This window comes from Salarias fasciatus, assembly GCF_902148845.1.
Source record: "Salarias fasciatus chromosome 7 unlocalized genomic scaffold, fSalaFa1.1 super_scaffold_4, whole genome shotgun sequence".
NCBI lineage: Eukaryota > Metazoa > Chordata > Actinopteri > Blenniiformes > Blenniidae > Salarias > Salarias fasciatus.
The window spans coordinates 10195123-10212230 of NW_021941229.1; the positions used below are offsets into that span (position 1 = coordinate 10195123).

The 17108-nt window shown below is 43.1% G+C and overlaps 4 protein-coding genes across 4 annotated transcripts; 3 read left to right on the forward strand and 1 right to left on the reverse strand.

Moving 5' to 3' along the window:
• Positions 1-1191: 1191 nt before the first annotated feature.
• On the reverse strand, positions 1192-1884 carry LOC115382779 (heat shock protein 30-like). Its single transcript, XM_030084668.1, has one exon. The coding sequence runs from the start codon at positions 1825-1827 to the stop codon at positions 1192-1194; it is 636 nt and encodes a 211-aa protein (XP_029940528.1). The 5' UTR covers positions 1828-1884.
• An 899-nt stretch (positions 1885-2783) lies between these two features.
• LOC115382783 (heat shock protein 30-like) lies at positions 2784-3513 on the forward strand. Its single transcript, XM_030084671.1, has one exon. The coding sequence runs from the start codon at positions 2842-2844 to the stop codon at positions 3460-3462; it is 621 nt and encodes a 206-aa protein (XP_029940531.1). The 5' UTR covers positions 2784-2841; the 3' UTR covers positions 3463-3513.
• A 2215-nt stretch (positions 3514-5728) lies between these two features.
• LOC115382778 (uncharacterized) lies at positions 5729-8493 on the forward strand. Its single transcript, XM_030084667.1, has 3 exons — positions 5729-6197; positions 7256-7551; positions 7625-8493. Exons 1-3 carry the CDS (start codon positions 5750-5752, stop codon positions 8102-8104), a joined length of 1224 nt encoding a protein of 407 aa, XP_029940527.1. The 5' UTR covers positions 5729-5749; the 3' UTR covers positions 8105-8493.
• A 1354-nt stretch (positions 8494-9847) lies between these two features.
• On the forward strand, positions 9848-15701 carry stbd1 (starch binding domain 1). The gene is made up of 5 exons (XM_030084666.1): positions 9848-10278; positions 11534-11880; positions 13084-15304; positions 15442-15514; positions 15623-15701. Exons 1-4 carry the CDS (start codon positions 9987-9989, stop codon positions 15453-15455), a joined length of 2874 nt encoding a protein of 957 aa, XP_029940526.1. The 5' UTR covers positions 9848-9986; the 3' UTR covers positions 15456-15514; positions 15623-15701.
• Positions 15702-17108: the final 1407 nt, after the last annotated feature.

Genomic DNA, 17108 nt, shown 5'->3' on the forward strand with positions numbered 1-17108 from the left:
TCACATCCATTATGGACAACAGCTCTCACCCACTGCACCGCACGGTGGAGGAGCTGAGCAGCTCCTTCAGTGGCCGACTGAGACACCCCTCAGTGCAGGAAAGAACAGGTCCTTCATCCCCACCGCTGTCAGGCTGTACAATTCCACTGAGTAGAATATGAATAATAACCCTGGACAGTAAGTTACCCTGCAACCACGGTCACTTTTTAACCCCTATAAGCAGTTATGAACACTTTATTATGCCACTCATTCTGCTGCACTATGACATACTTGTACATATTTGTGTATAATATAGTTACTGTTGTATTTTAAGATTAATGATGTAAATAAAGTTAGATCTTTTACTTCTTTAATATTTCAATTCTGACTCTTATTAAGCTTTGCACTGTGACTTGTTATTTTTGTACATTTCATCACTTTTTTGCACCGACACCCACCCCCCCACCCCCCCACCGTGTGTGTTCTACGATCCTTTGAAACTGTAATTTTCTCCATGGTGAGATGAAAATAAAGTTTATTCTATTCTAAGGGAAGGGCAGTGTGTGTCCTTGTTTTAATCTGTCTTTCTGGGTTGAAAGTCACGATAAGTGCAGTCTGATCCTTCTGTCGGGAAGAAATTGAAGGGCAATGACTACAAGCCTGAAGATGCAGCTGTGGGGTGACAATTACAAAAATTTGTGTTTCATGTTCCTATTTGGTGCCAGCGGGGATTCCGTGTGGGTTGATGTGCTATAGAAGTTAATATGTCAAACAGAACATTGAGGTTAAAGTTTGTGCATATGTATTTGAGTGACCATGTGCGTGTCTCCCTGGAGCATATTTTCCTTTTCCTCAGATCAGAACTGTTTCTTCAAGCTATATTAAAGAATGGGAGAAGTGACTGGACAAAACAGAGTCAGATTACTGTTTTCCTTTGCATACTGAACATGATTTCTCTGTTAGTTAAAATTCAAACCAGACTCAAAGTCTTCAATTCTGTTCTTGAAAATCAGCAGTTACGAGAATTTCCATCTGAATCTCAAGATGAACATACTTTTCAAAGTATTTTTCATGGTAATAAAGACTCAAGAACAACAACCATTTCGTTCACATGTATTTATTAGATCCAGTTATAAAAGTACAAATGAAATTAGTAGTTTAACGCTCATTTGACAGTAACCATGACAGTTATATAGTCCATCATCAGGAGCTTCAATCCATGTGTTCAGGTTTGTCCTGTGTGTCATTGTGTGTGTGTGTGCTGCTGTCTTCAGCCTGTGAACACACACTGTGCTGTGTTTCCTCCTCGGAGCTGCTCCTGATAGTCAGCTCTCTCTCCACCTCCTCAGCAGGAGTCTTGGCTGCCTGAATGTGGAGCTTTCCGTCTGGAGACAGGCAGCAGGTGACAGCTTCAGGGTTGGTCCCTTCAGGCAGATCAAACTCCTGTCTGAACTCCTGCAGCCTGTAAGAGGACCAGCCTTTCCCGTCCTCCTGCTTCTTCTCCGTCTTCCCGCTGACTCTCAGCTTCCTGCCCACCTGCCTGACAGACAGCTCCTCTGGGGAGAAGCCTTGAGTGTCCAGGGTCAGGCCGAAGTGATCCCCCTCTTTGTCCAGCTGGTAGGAGGCTGGTTGTTGGGCCACGCTGGTTTGGAAAGGCTCCGTCTGCTCCAGGAAGTTGTGTTGAAGTCTGTCCATCAGCTGCAGACTGCCGAGCAGCTCCTGGAGGTTCCTCTGCAGGAGATGCTGCTGGTGGAGCAGAGGTCTGACCTCTGGCCGCAGGCTGCGCACAGGCAGGTAGACGTCCACGAATGGACTGAGGACGGGCTGGAGTCCATGAGAGCACAGCATCTTCTCTGAGTTCAGGGCTGAGTCTTCTTGTTGTCAGATGAAATTCTCTTCCAGTGTCTCTTCTCTCCTGAGTTGCTTTCTGGCTCCGCAGTGAGACTGTCTCAGCTTTTAAACTCTGTCTGGAGCAGAGCCAGAAGCTTCAGGAACTTTCTGGTTGTTACCAGATGTCTCCACTGGGTGGTGCTGTTTCATGAGGACATGGAGGCACCTCGAAGCATCCAGTGAAATTCAAACGAATGTAAATACTTAAAAAAAAAACATTACTGTATATAGCTTTTTCAGTCTGACTTTTTTGTGTTAGTTCATCCGAATATCAATATTCTTGTTCTTTCTTATGTATTAAAAAATACAAAGGATATTGTAAATTTCTTTGATGTAGTAAATTTTATATCAAACGTCAGGTTCTGTCAAATACTGAATAATAAGGAAGACTTCAAATCTTTAAAAGCCAGTTTCATTACATGATACACGAATCACCATCGAGTTAAAAAGCCATAACCTTTTATTTGTTTTGATGGTGAAATATCTCACCATGAAATCACATTTTTCAACTATAATTCCTATTTCCACTGACAAAATATTTCCTCTGTTCAAAAAGTTACACCAAAGAACTTATTTCTAAATATACTGTACCAAAACATTGAGAATATGTTTCTCTTCATATGAATTGTTTGTGATTATTCTGTCTGAAGAGAAACTGACTATATTGGTGAATTTCTGGACAGAATCACTTTTACTCATATCAAATCATAAAGAAAAAGACCTCACAAGAAAATAAATCACTCAATTCTACACAGCCGACAGAAGGGAAAAATGACCACAGTGAAACAGCACCATCCAGTGGAGACATCTGGTAACAACCAGAAAGTTCCTGAAGCTTCTGGCTCTGCTCCAGACAGAGTTTAAAAGCTGAGACAGTCTCACTGCGGAGCCAGAGAGCAACTCAGGAGAGAAGAGACACTGGAAGAGAAGTCCATCTGACAACAAGAAGACTCAGCCCTGAACTCAGAGAAGATGCTGTGCTCTCATGGACTCCAGCCTGTCCTCAGTCCATTCATGGACGTCTACCTGCCTGTGCGCAGTCTGCGGCCAGAGGTCAGACCTCTGCTCCACCAGCAGCATCTCCTGCAGAGGAACCTCCAGGAGCTGCTCGGCAGTCTGCAGCTGATGGACAGACTTCAACACAACTTCCTGGAGCAGACGGAGCCTTTCCAAACCAGCGTGGCCCTACAACCAGCCTCCTACCAGCTGGACAGAGAGGGGGATCACTTCGGCCTGACCCTGGATGCTCGAGGCTTCTCCCCAGAGGAGCTGTCTGTCAGGCAGGTGGGCAGGAAGCTGAGAGTCAGCGGGAAGACGGAGAAGAAGCAGGAGGACGGGAAAGGCTGGTCCTCTTACAGGCTGCAGGAGTTCAGACAGGAGTTTGATCTGCCTGAAGGGACCAACCTTGAAGCCGTCACCTGCTGCCTGTCTCCAGACGGAAAGCTCCACATCCAGGCAGCCAAGACTCCTGCTGAGGAGGTGGAGAGAGAGCTGACTATCAGGAGGAGTTCCGAGGAGGAAACACAGCACAGTGTGTGTTCACAGGCTGAAGACAGCAGCACACACACACAACGACACACAGGACAAACCTGAACACATGGACTGAAGCTCCTGATGATGGACTATATAACTGTCATGGTTACTGTCAAATGAGTGTTAAACTACTAATTCCATTTGTAATTTTATAGCTGGATCTAATAAATATATGTGCACAAAATGATTGTTGTTGTTGACTTTTCATCCAAATGACAATAATTTCAGAATGGTCTCTTATCTTCTTCAAGACATTGATTAGATTTTTCTGTAAGTCTTCTTGTTTAAACACTTTCATTAAAAGACATGACATTATCCATAAATATCCATGTGAACTGACTGTGAGTCTTCTTCCTCAGCTTTTTGTCCAGTCCTTCTTTCATGTTAAATACACCTTTTGCCAGAGTTCCAGCACTTTGCTTCCATCATTCACACAGCTTCAGAGGCGGAGCGTGCTTCTCAGTACAGAGGGGGCGGATTATTCTCAGGCCCTTATGATCGTAATTTTACCGATCAAACAATACCTCATCCTACCATCAAACAACACAGTAATGCACATTTATTGAGCCAAGCAAACCTATATGCCTAAGAAAGCAGAATAAAGTCGCAAACCAGTTCACAAATTTGTTCTGAAGAACAAATATACATACGCACGCACACACAAATGCAACCTGACAGGCGTCAATATCATAGCGTCCGCTGTCCATGGTGCTGAAAGATCAGATAAAAAGTCACGGGCTAAATCTGTACCATTTTTGATGCAGCTTAAATATAAAATGAACACAGCTGGTCTAAAATTATACAATTTATTCAGATAGATATAGAGAGCCATCTGTATCTTTTGGAATTCACGTATATTAGAAAAAAAAAGACTCTGTGGTCTCTTATAGTTGAGAGCAACACAAGGCACATTCAAATAGGCAGGTGTTTAAGACCACAGCATTCTGATAAAGATAATATTTTTGAAGGTTTCACTGATTCACCAATGGCTCGATGTTAGGTTTTGGGTAGTACCGCTAGCGGCTAGCATAGTGTTTAGCATACTGTTTAACTTCCCTCCAATGAGTTCAGATCAAGTGCAAATAAAAACCTCGTTACCGCGCAGCCAATCAGTGCTGGCTTACAGCTCTGATGCATTCATGGACATTCGTAAATTAAGAATTGGCAAATTGGAGCCCACACTCATATGCGTATACCTTCTCGCACACACATCACATTTTATTATAATAACTAATTTACGATTAAATGTGAACACATCACATGGAACGAGGCCCTATGACCTTGTGGGCCCTGGGGCGACCGCCCCCTTGCCCCCACTCTGGCTCCGCTACAGCACAGCTTCAGGTGTAATGTGTCAGTGTTGGATGACTGGGTTGGTGCATTAACAACAGAAAATCACAAACTGCACATTTCATTCACTGTGGAGTTTCAAGAGAGAATCAGAATTACTATAATCTGGGGAAAGATCTCAAACTGGAGCTAATAAAATGCTTTTTGGTAGGTCTATGGATAAATAAAATGAAAACTTTGATCTGTTATTTGGTCAACCAGAATAAGTGTAAAATTGATGTACCACAGTCACCCAAAAGAAAACAATTATTGGTCAACTTCATGCAATTCAAACGCTTTTTCTTAAGCTGCAAATAAAGGAGGACAGAGTTTGTGAGTTGGTAAATAGGATTTTTTCCAGATCATTTTTAAACATCAGTGATCCTTTTTAACCACATTCTAGTTTAAAATGCACACAAACATGCATTTTTGACATTCAGTAATTTTGTATTCTGCACATTTTTGAAATGGTCAAACTGAGCACCTTGTGTATGAGCTGCAGAATGGAGCAGTGGGTTGTGCTCCCCCTTCACAGTGAGAAAGCCAATGGGCTCAAAGATTAGCCTGGTCTTCCTTTTCAAAGTTTGCATATGTATTCTGCATGTGTGTGCATAAATGTCCTCCAGGTACTCTAATTTCCTCCTTTAGTCCAAAAAACATGCATGTAAAATCAACTGCTGACCCTAAATTGCTCCTTGGTGTAAATGTCAGCGTCTCTGATTGTCTCTCTGTTTTCCCTGTCATGGACTTCAGACCTGTCAACAACCCACAACCTTGCACAGGATAAAGCAGAAGGGTGGATGGATGGATGGATGGATGGATGGATGGATGGATGGATGGATGGATGATCTATACATGCTATTTGACAGTATTCTATTCTATTCATTGAGATCCGGTGCAACGTGCATGCAGTGTGGAACCAATCGCAACAGTTTGCAAGAGGTTTGATCTGAGTAGGCTCCCGTAGCCTGATACTACGTCACTTCCGGCCCGATCCAGAAACTCCGAATCAGTCAACATGCCGTCGGAGCAGCCCTACGGCCGCGGTCTAACCTGGAGCAAAAGCGAGATCCGCTGCTTCTTGGACATCTGGTCGGATGACTTCATCAGGACCCAGCTGTCCACCAAGCACAAGAACAGCGGCGTGTTCGCGCTGTTCTCCGAGCGGCTCCTGGCGAAGGGCTTCAGCCGCTCCGTGGAGCAGTGCCGCATCAAGGCGAAGAAGCTCCGCCAGGACTACATGCGAGTGCGCAGAGCCCTGGACGAAACGGGCGGCCGGGGGGTCGATCAGAAGCAGCTGATGTGGTTCGACAAGCTGCACAAAATTCTTGGGACGAAGGCAGTTTGCGATCCGGTGGATGTGGTGGAGTCCTATGAGAACCAGCCGACCCCCTTCGTCCCCGCGGACAACACGCGTCCGCCCTCCGCTGGCATGTCCCCGGTGTCCGAGGACACGAGTGTTGACGGTAAGTATCTGGAATGTTTTTTCTTCCTTATAGCTAATATCAGGAAGTAGTATAAGATGCATTTTGGTGTTAAAGAAGCTACAGCTTAATAAATACCATCGTCCAATCCTCTGTAGTTTCATCCGCGCGCCCACCACACGTGAGCCACAACAACAACAGTAGACACCAAACCTCGAGGAGATGCGTTGGTATCTTAATCTGTACAATTCCAATTTGAATGGATGTAAAGATAGCCAGATATCACATAACTCCCGTGTGAAATATCAAAAATATTTGGAAATAATGAAAAGGCCTGTTTGTTGTTATGAGATGTTTATGTTCCTTTATGTTATCAAGCTATTGGCTATTGTATTATTTACTATTTGTATATCCTATCTCTATCATGCGACTGCCATTTTCAATAAATTATATTTCAGATATAAATTGTATTTTGTCACTGAAAATAACAAACTTATGATTGTTTTTACTGTTCACACTTTGCGTTGTTTTAATATGAAAAGTGCTCTACAAATAAAGTTTGATTGATTGATTGATTGAGGTGATGCTTCTCCTCATCGATACTTTTCATTCCTTTACTTCCGCTCTGTTGTGGTGAATTCGCCTTCACTGACCTTTTTTCTCGTCGAGTTGTCACACGTTGTATCTTCTCCTTTTGAGTTTCTCATTTTCTAAAAGGTAACATGCACAGGAGCATGTTCCTTCTCTTTAGGTTTTTTTTTTTTTTTGCGTGGGTCGCCATTTTGACTTTAAGTGCGCATGTGTGCAGCATGTAGATCGACAGGGATGCGTTGACCAGTGCGCATGCATGGAACGTGTACTGACGTGAACCCTAAACGTAGCGAGAATGGGACCAAAATCAAAGTCCAGAGCGGTCAGTAGGTTTAACACCATCAATAAGATATTGGTTCTACAAAGCTACACTGAAATGTGGTTTATATCTTGAGTAAAATTTTGAATAAAATTAATTATTCAAACCCTAAACCGTTATCTAACAGCGCCCATCCTTTCCAAAGATCCACTTTTTTGTGACTGATACATTGTTTCTGTCTTTTAAACAGGAGTGGAATCAAGTAATTCTTCCAGTACCACTGAATGGACAAACACTGGTACAGATGAAGGAGTGTCTGGGTGTTCCACTGGTCCGACGACGGCTGAGAATACACCTCAGCGACTCATACCAACGAGATTGCCCATTCCTGGAGCACAGGCCCGCAAAAGGAGAGCGAAGTCCTCCAGCACTGACATCGACTTCAGGGAATACATGATTGCCTGTAAGAAGATGATGGCGGACATGATCGCTGCTGAAGAGCGGCACATGGCGAGGGAGGAAGCTGCGTTTGAGAGGCTGCTCCAGGTATTTAGCTCTTACCGTTTTGTGCTTCACCAATTAAAATTCCAGTACTTTAAACTTTTGTCTCATCCTGTAGGCACAAAGAGAAGATTCTGAGAGGACATTTCAGGCCATGTTGGCTCAGCAACAGGCCACCAATCAGATGTTCATGCATCTCATTGGCATACTCACACGGGGAATCAGTTCTTCTCAGCAGTCTTCCTCAGCGACACCAGCTTCGGAGACAGCATCTACATCAACACCGTCCCCCAACGCCTCGTCCACGCCACAGCATAAGCAGGGGGAAGAAGGACTGTCGTACTCTTGCAGCCAGCAGATCAAGGAGGAGTTTGAGGCGATCGACAAGCTGAAAACCGAAGCCGTCAGTAGCTGCTCGTTTCCCGACGGGAGGCTTCAGACAGACAAAACTAATCACGATAAGGAGACTGAGAGCAATCTGACAATGAGAACGAGCGTCGAGGAGAAATCTCATCAGAGTGTTGGTTCACAGGCCGAAGACAGCAGCACACACACGCACACCATCGTCATAAAAGACGAACCTGACCCCATGGACTGAAACACTGACTGCTGGGACTGTGTGCCAGTTGTGTTATAGTTACATTAGTATTTTTATAAGTGGATACAGTAAATACATGTGCACTGAAAATTTCCAGCTGACTTTTTCTTGCCATTCCAAAATGACCAATTATTTACCTCTTCCTGGAAATTGTTGTAATACATGACTTACTCAGATCTTTGCAGCTTCTGCTGTTAGAGCCATTGAATGTATCAAAAATTTTAGGTACCGTACTATGAGAATTACTGGGGCATTTGAAAGCCTTTTTAAAGGACTGTGATTTTTCTATTTGTGTATTAAACCTTTTCTTTCTTGAGAACAATCATTAAAGAACAATTCTTTGTGTATTCTTGTTCAACATTAAAAATATGACAGTTCATATGATTTGAAATAAATTTTGAAGTCTATAACTGCTTGGTAGTTATTTCAGTTTGAATATTCCTTCTAATCTGCATATGTTTTGAGCAAACTGTCACTATGAATTCAAAATACAGTAGTGCCTTTAGAAATCAGATTTGAAAATGTCAGTTTGCTTTTATTCCTCTCCTTCAACCTGTATTCACTGCTGGATACTTTGTGATCATTGCTGCAGTAGTCCACTGGGTGGTGGTCTTTCTAAAGTGACTTATTACTCAGCCATTCAATTCTCCAAATTCCTGAAATTTCCCATCAAACTTCATTTTAAAAAAAATGTAAAAAAAAAAACTGACAACTGTATATACGTGGATCAAGTTTCCTTTGATTTATGGAGACATGCTATCAAGTTATCAAGATCAATACCTGGCATGCACGTTTTACTACAGGATGATATTGATCAAAGGCTCAGGTTCTCTTTAGTCCCATGTCAGGAAATGTGTTCATGATATCAGTACAGACCGTTAGAGGTTCTTCAAACATGGCTGGTTGACATTTAGATTAATTATCAAGCATCTGAGCAAATCTAGGAGCTCTTTCTGGGACTCATCCATGCACACTGTAAATACTTCATATTTCCAGGTGGGCCCTTTAAAAGTCACGTGGCAGCATTACACAATCTCCCAGAAATGCTTGGCCATTGCTGTTGTGGGATAATTGGTTGTAGGTGGTCCTGTGATGATGAGGTCGCTGCTGACCTGATTTCACTTCTTACCAGCTGGAATGACTTCAAGTTGATTGGAGTCGCATGAATAGAAGATGAATGAGTAAGATTTGACCATTATTTCAGCAAAATTTTGCAAGTTTATCGAATATTCAATTAGTCTCCTATTGGTGCACTGGGTTAAATGTTGTTGAATTACTGAGAAGGGTACCCCCCCCCCCAAAAAAAGGGCCAATTAAAGCTGCAATGAATTGTTCTGACCATCTGTGTGTAAAATAATCAGTCTAGCCAATAACATTATAGAGTTAACGGGTCCCTTCTTAATATCTAAGTGATTATATTGATGTTTTATTCATTTATTTGCTTTTAATTTACTATCCCTCACTAACTTTTAGGTTTCAAGTGGGTGTTGAGAATAATTTAAAAAACAAAACAAAACAAAAATCTTGTTACTCGTTTTGGATTCCAACAGTCATGAATAATGAAACAATATAAGGCGCGAATCACAACGAAGTCTTACATCTGAGTGAAATGAGAGTTGTCGCTGTAGAATCAGTGCATTCGCGTTCTTTTTTTATGAATGAGTTGCGCGTCTCGTGACCTCATCAGCCAATCAGCCGCGCGCACCTGCACTCCTTTAATGACCGCGCGCCAGCGAGTCGTCACTACACGTTAAAGCGTGGGGAGCAGCGTAGGGGTGCACAGCAGCTCCAGCCAGCGAAGAAGGGTCTGCGGGGCCTTCACACGCACATTCGAGGACTCGTCCCTGTTTCATTTTCACCAGCTCAGCTGCCACGAGCCGCCATGCCGGTGAAGAACTCCGTGGCGGTGGAGCGGCGCACCGACCTGGCCTCGCTCTTCTGCATGATCGGCCGCCACGGTCCGGCCGTGGCGCTGGCGGTCATAGCCATGGTGTCCGTGGTGGCCGGCTTCATCTTCTACAGGAACGTGAGGGGGAAGCGAAGGAAGGCCACGGTGGGAGAAGCGGCCGCGGTGGGAGCCGGAGCCGGAGCCGGGGCGGAGAGAGACGCGTCGGTGATCGGGACCGATGAGGAGCTGGAGCCGGAGCTGGAGCAGGAGCCGAGCGCGTCAACAGGTAAAAATAACCCACCACGCGTTGCGCAGTTTACAGGTGTCGCCTTTTATTTAGCACTGTTTGTGCGTTAATGTAACGACAGAACCGAGCCTTGCTTCCCTGCATCCATCCTGAGGTTTTTTTTTTGTCATTTTATGTAACAGTCCAATAAAAGACGCAGTGGACGACCCTGCAGGGTACTGCAGATAGTGTAATCCCATCCCGGATATAAATAAGACTCCGTGCACATCAGACACTCACTACTGGGATCCATTCACAAAATAGCGTCTGATGATCACAATATTCATTAATCTGAATGAGTCTACTTTCAAGATTTAAAGATGTAGACACATTTCATTGACTAAAATCAGGGCAGGATCCAGAAATGTAAGAGTTAAGCTTCAGGGACGCTACCTGATTAAAAATGAAGGCTTCTCTTTAATATTTATATATCTAAGTGGAAATTTGTAGTAGTTCATTTTCTAATCTTCCCATTAGGGAGATTTCCAACAAGTCAGTGGGGTTCATGTGTTTTATAATTAATTATATGGCCCAAAAATCAGCTGTATGGTTCCTACTTGCAGTTTCCCATCAGAGGGATACTGAACATGCATTGGAGCATACAACATTTGTGTTTGAAGAGTTTCCATCATGACAGTCTGAGTTCTTCATGAAATACAGGTAATATGAGAAACTGGTACAGTTTTAACAGTATTCCTCAGCACATTCCAGTACTGCAATATATATATTTGAGCGCCTAAAAATATTGCAGAGTTTGCTAGATGTAGTGTACAAACTCAAAACTAATCTTATAAGGATTTGGTAATTTAGTTTTCAGCTCTCGGTTTAGATTGTTGGTGTCAACACATCGGGGGGGAGGAAAAAATAACATGTTGTGCAAGACAGATTTTGGCCAGGTCAAATGAAGCCTGAAAGGAGGGGGGTCAGAAAATCAATAACTGTTGCAAGAATGAATAGATTGTGCTTTGAAGTTATCTGCTGAAAGTATAGAGGTGGACAAGTCAAAGTCAATATATAGATCTCTTGACTTTTCTTTCAAGATCAATGAACAATATGGCCTGTCTTCCAAATATAGTCTCTTTGGTTAAATGACGTGTATTTCGAAGTGCAATGAAAACGGTTTTACTCAATAGTGCTTTAAAAGTTAAATTATCTTCGAGAAACAAAGTGAAACAGGCTTAATGTTTCATAAATCAATTTATTAGTTGACTATGAATGTCTTTTTTACATTTTTCTCTTAAATTTATCATTCTAGATGTGAGTGAAGGCTCGCCGTACACAAAGGTGGATCCTGATCTCATTCCAAGTGGCCCCAGGCTCCGGCATCGTCGATCTCCTTCTGCAGAGAAACCTCCAACTTTCTGCCCACCTCAGGAGACCTCGGCAGTTCAGGACTGTTACAGAGTTGCTGAGACTCATGAGGAGGAAGACATTCAGAGCCTGCAAGATGATTTGACCTTGGTGACTGCAGTGGACGTGAAGGATGTGGAAGACGGCCCCCACAGTGCAACAGATGACTCTTCAACAGACGCAGAGCCGGACTGCAATGTTGAGAATTACCTGCACCCTGAGCTGGTTCATGAGACCCACACAGAGGCGAAGGTAAGCACACATCTTTTTGCAAGGAAAATCAAAATAAAGAACAGACACTGGCTTCCATTGTGTGCGTACATCTGAATCTCTTTTTGCTGTGTTTGCTTTTGACTGTGAGGACTCAATAATCTGCATCCATGTGTCTCTAAGCCTTGTTCAGCATGTTTTGGGTCCTTTCCTGCTCAAACACACCTGATTGCAATGACTGGGTAACTCCTGGGCTTGGTGATTAGACAATCATTAGATTCAGGTGTGCTGAAGCAAGGAGAGCGCTCAGACATGAAGGTCAGTGTTGCAGACACTGGTCTGTCTTATTAGTGAAGGACCAATTGGGTAAATGGGTTTTAATTTGTGACGAAGAAAAAAATAGTTCCGACTGAAGACTTTGACACGAGAACTTAAACCTCACTGTCTAGTTGAGTTGTCCGAGAAGGGTTAAAAAAAAAAAAACTAGTTTGCATCGAGTCTTAATTTTCAAATATCGCCAGATGAAAGCGGAGATATTCTATGCCAAACAAGTGGCAGCCTGCAGGCCACATATGGCTGTCGGCTTATTTTTTTATAGCTCCAAAGATACTTCACGTGACACCAATAACCACATTTAAACACAATATCAGTTATGCCTTGAAAGTTGTTGAAATGCATGTTAAGATAGAAATGATCAAACACAGGCAGCTTAATCAAGTAGCTCTTTGTTGGATTCAGACGTCACATTGTTGTGGTCATCTTTAAAAAAAAAAAATAAAAAAATTAAATTAAAAAAAAAATCCCCAATTGCGACACTGAGCAGGGCAACCATTAGATGATTGTGGTTGTCTGTTTTTGATGGACCTAAATCTGCCAAGTGTGGATACAAAATCTGCTGTGAGTCTTGTTGCTTTTAGTGTTTTAATCAACAAAATTTTGCTCAGAATTTTTTTGTCCCAACAGTCAAGGCAACGTCAAAAATGGATGGTTTTTAAAGATTGCTTTATTGACCTGAAAATCATGGATTTTATCTTTCAGTGTTCATACCTCAGATTTGTTGGTAAAAAAAATTGCATGCGCTATAGCAACTGCCTAATGGAGTTTAAAAACCCTAAAACAATTTCAAAGATTGAGTCATATTCTGCATGGTTATCCCTCAAGCTGCATGTTGACTCTTATTTTAGTGAGGTTTAACACTGAGCTGATTGTTAGTTACCAATATTAACTTTGCCTTTATGTGCCTAGGTGCTTCAAGCAGAATGTGAGGAAGACAGGAACACAATCGTAGATGAAGTTTCACAAGGGGATAGTGAAGAGGAGGAAAACCTGCAGTATACTCCTGACAGTCCACCATGCCCTGAACAAGATTTTCATTTGAGTGAAACCACCGACGACTTCAAATTGCAGGATGGTTTAGACACAGGCAGCAATTTGGAGAAGCCGATAGTTGAGACTGAAGAGGATATTAGCCTGCAAACCAATCAAGTGGAGGAAATTCTGTCATGTGTTTCTAACAGTTCAGTGTGCTTTGAGCAAGATCTTCATATGAGTGAGACCAAAGACGATGAGCTGCAAGGAAGTGAAGCCACACCAGACACAAACAGCGAATTGGATGAGCCCATTAATAATACAGAAGACTTCCAAAACGGTGAAGAAGTGGAAAACCTATGTGCTTCCAACAGCCCAATTTGCTTTACACAAGTCTCTCAAATAAGAGAAAGTGTCAAACTGCACGATAGTGAGATTACACCAAATACAATCTGCAGTGTGGAGCAGCCAATCACTCAAATTAAAGAGGTTTTCAATGGAAAAATAAGTCAAGAGGAAGAAAGTTCTCAATGTGTTTCGACCAGTCCAGTTTGCCTTGATCAAGATGTTCATGTTGGTGACAATGGTGAAGACCACAAACTGCAAGTCAGTGAAGTCCCATCAGTTCCAGATGGCAATTTGGAGCAAATGGTCACTGAAAGTGAAGCTGAACCCACCCCACACATCTGTGAAAAGATCGAGGTCAATTTAGAGGAAAATAGTCAAGTAGAATGTACAGAGTTTTCCCAAAATGATCCTTTTCAAGAGGAACACGAAGAAAGTAAGGTGGAGGAAGCAATGCTGGAGTGCTCAGATGACAAAGTGTTTGCTCAGCAGTTGGGGTGCTTGACTTCTAAACAAGACACAAACCTGCTCTGTTCACAGCAGGATTGGTGTCATGCGACGAACGTGGTGCTGTCCAGTCGCGAAGATGACCATTTTCAGACTGCCGAGGTGACTGAGGAGATCAGAGGTGAAGACCATTTACACAATCTTACAGAAGTCGAACCTGATGTCAGCCCACCAGAGATTTTTGAGCATCAACTGCAAGACGAACACAAAGAAGATAATTTTGCTTTCAGTCAAGAGGAACGTGTTGGTGAAGAGAAAGTTGTAGATTCTTGCAATGACAAATGTGAGGAGGTAGATAATTCTGTCTCCTGTTTGAACCAGTCAGCTGACTCTGCCAAGGAGAACAAGAGTAGTGATACAGAAGTCTCAGCCTCTGATATTGTCCATCTTCCTAATTTGTCCTCAGATGATCAGCAACCTCAAAATGAAGGGAAGAAAGATGAAATTACTCCAGTTTTGATGGGTGGGATGGAACAGGATGTTATGGATAAGATGTGTCTTCAGGAAGAAATTGCAAGTGAAAAGAATAGAAGTGATCAAGTTGTGGCGTTGGTGGAAGAGAGTGCTGAACATCTTGGGGCCTCTTGTGACCAAGACCAGCAAAAGGACAGCACAGAAAGTCATGAGATGCTCAACAAGACTGAGAATCCTTCAGCTGATTCAGCTGCTTGCTTAACTTCATCTTTATCTAATCCTGACTTATTGGCTTCATCTCAAAGCGTGGAAAGTGACCAAATGCAAACTATTTCTGCTTTTCCTGAAGTGACCAGTGGCGCTACTTCTGACGCAGCTGGGTGTAGCGAGAACCAAATTTCACTGTCTTTTGTGGAAAGTCAGCTGTCACGGTCATTGTCTGGTTTTGGAGGAGAGAGCGGTATCTCAAGCATGGCGGTCAGCCCCGATTTGTCAGATGCTCTTGATGAGTTTGGAACAACCCTTGAAGATGTGCTGCCCTCGGAAGTGGACTGCCTTGCATGCTCTGAGGAACAGGCAGAGTCCCCAGTAATTTTTACGGATGATGCGGCTGTGTCTTTTGGTGGAGATATAGCTGGTGGGGCACCTGAACCTTGTGAAAACCTTCCCCAGCAAACCGGCCAAGATTGGGCCATGGACAGTTCTATTGCAGTCAATGAGGACGTATTTGGCAATGATGTTGAAGATGGTTACTATCACACAGTAGACCAGTTAATGACGGAGATGGCAGCCAACGTTATGACAACAGATGAGATCAGAGAAGCTAGCAATGAAGTTCCTGTTCTGGTGGTGAAAACTGATGGGAAAGAAGGGGCCGAGAGGAAGGAAGAGGGTGCCGGGAAAGAAGGGGCCGAGAGGAAGGAAGAGGGTGCCGGGAAAGAAGGGGCCGAGAGGAAGGAAGAGGGTGCCGGGAAAGAAGGGGCCGAGAGGAAGGAAGAGGGTGCCGGGAAAGAAGGGGCCGAGAGGAAGGAAGAGGAGCTTGAAAAGACTGAGATCAGTATAATGGAGGCAACAATGGACAATAATGAGTGGATCACAGATGGTAACTACGAAGTCCTACCCTGGATGAACCTTTCAACCACATCTTTTTCCCAAATCCCTTCAAAATTAGACCCCTCTCCGACTGCTCATCCTCCTCTTTCTCTTACAGATGACACAAGCATAGACACAGATATCCCACCTTCCACTGAAGCCAGCCAGACCGGCTCTCTTTCTCTTGAAGAAAACTTGGACAGCAGCAAGAAAGTTCTGGCAGTCCAGCCAATGCCCCAAAACGTCAACGTCACCTTCCGTATTCACTATCTGACCCACTCGCCGTACCAGAAGCTGGCTGTCACAGGGGACCACGAAGAATTGGGCAACTGGAAGGAATTCATCCCTCTAGAGAAAGCCAAGGACGGGCACTGGTCTACTGTGATTGGCCTGCCTGCAGAGAGCCATGTGGAGTGGAAGTTTGTGGTCTTGGACAAGGGGGGAGTGTGTCGATGGGAGGAGTGTGGCAACCGCTTCCTCGAAACGGGCTATGGAGATGATCTGATTGTGCACAAATGGTGGGGATTCTTGTAAGTATAGATCCAACCTTGTAATGAAACGGACTCTCCTAAAAATTCAGTGTGACATTTGTATGCTGTTCCCTTTCAGGACTTGACCAATTAATTTATGTTGGCATCGGGTTCTGGAAGGGTGCACACAAACATCAACCCCCAGTCTTACAGACATGCATTTTAAAAATTGCTCGCAATAGCTTGAAGGTACACTGTGTGTTAACACATTAACACCTTAAATATTCTAAAACACGAAAAGGTGCAGGATCACGTTTTTGATGTAATATCATGGGCACACACGGATGGGGGATTTCTATTGTGGTTGGCATGCTCACCAGGCTGCTGGTTCTTCAGTGTTCTCAGTTCAACAAGAGGAAGCGGCATGTTCTGACTCAAGCACATGGTGAGAAACATGGAAAGCACTCCGAGTTGAATTGAGGGCGAGCTGGATCCTACAGTGGAGTGACTTCATGCGTAATCGTGGCTTCACTTAACTTGTGCATACTGTACCTTCAAAGGAAAAAAGGCTGGACACTGGATCCTGTAGTCTCAAATTGATTTCCTCTGCAGTTAAAGTTGGCAGGTCTTAGTTGAAACTGGAGTAATTTTGGTTTAAATATATTTTGTATTTCAACAAGGCTTATAAAATTTCTTTGGAAGTAACTTTAATGCTCAATGTTGTAAAATTTATATTTTGATTGATTTTAAAGCAATAAAGGCTGAAAACTCAGTTTAAGGATTGTTTTAATTGAAGTCCCTCTTGAAGAAACAAATTTTATTAACGCAAATCAATCGACACTTTGGACAGTTCATGTTTATCTCAGACTAATCAACTTTTCCACAAGTCTTGCAAAAGATGTCTTCCTTTCACACCCTGTGGCAATATCTGATTATGCAAACTGCAAGTGATTATAATGCAAGTGTTGAATTTGAATGGAGGCACCAGTGTTCCGTTTATATGCTGCTTGAGTACTCTCTAACAAAGTATGAACCTACATGCACATAGTTCACTTTTACTACAGCAATAACTAAAGCAATAATTGTAGTGTATAAAAAGACTGGTGTTCCATCAGGTATTCTAATGTTTTTACC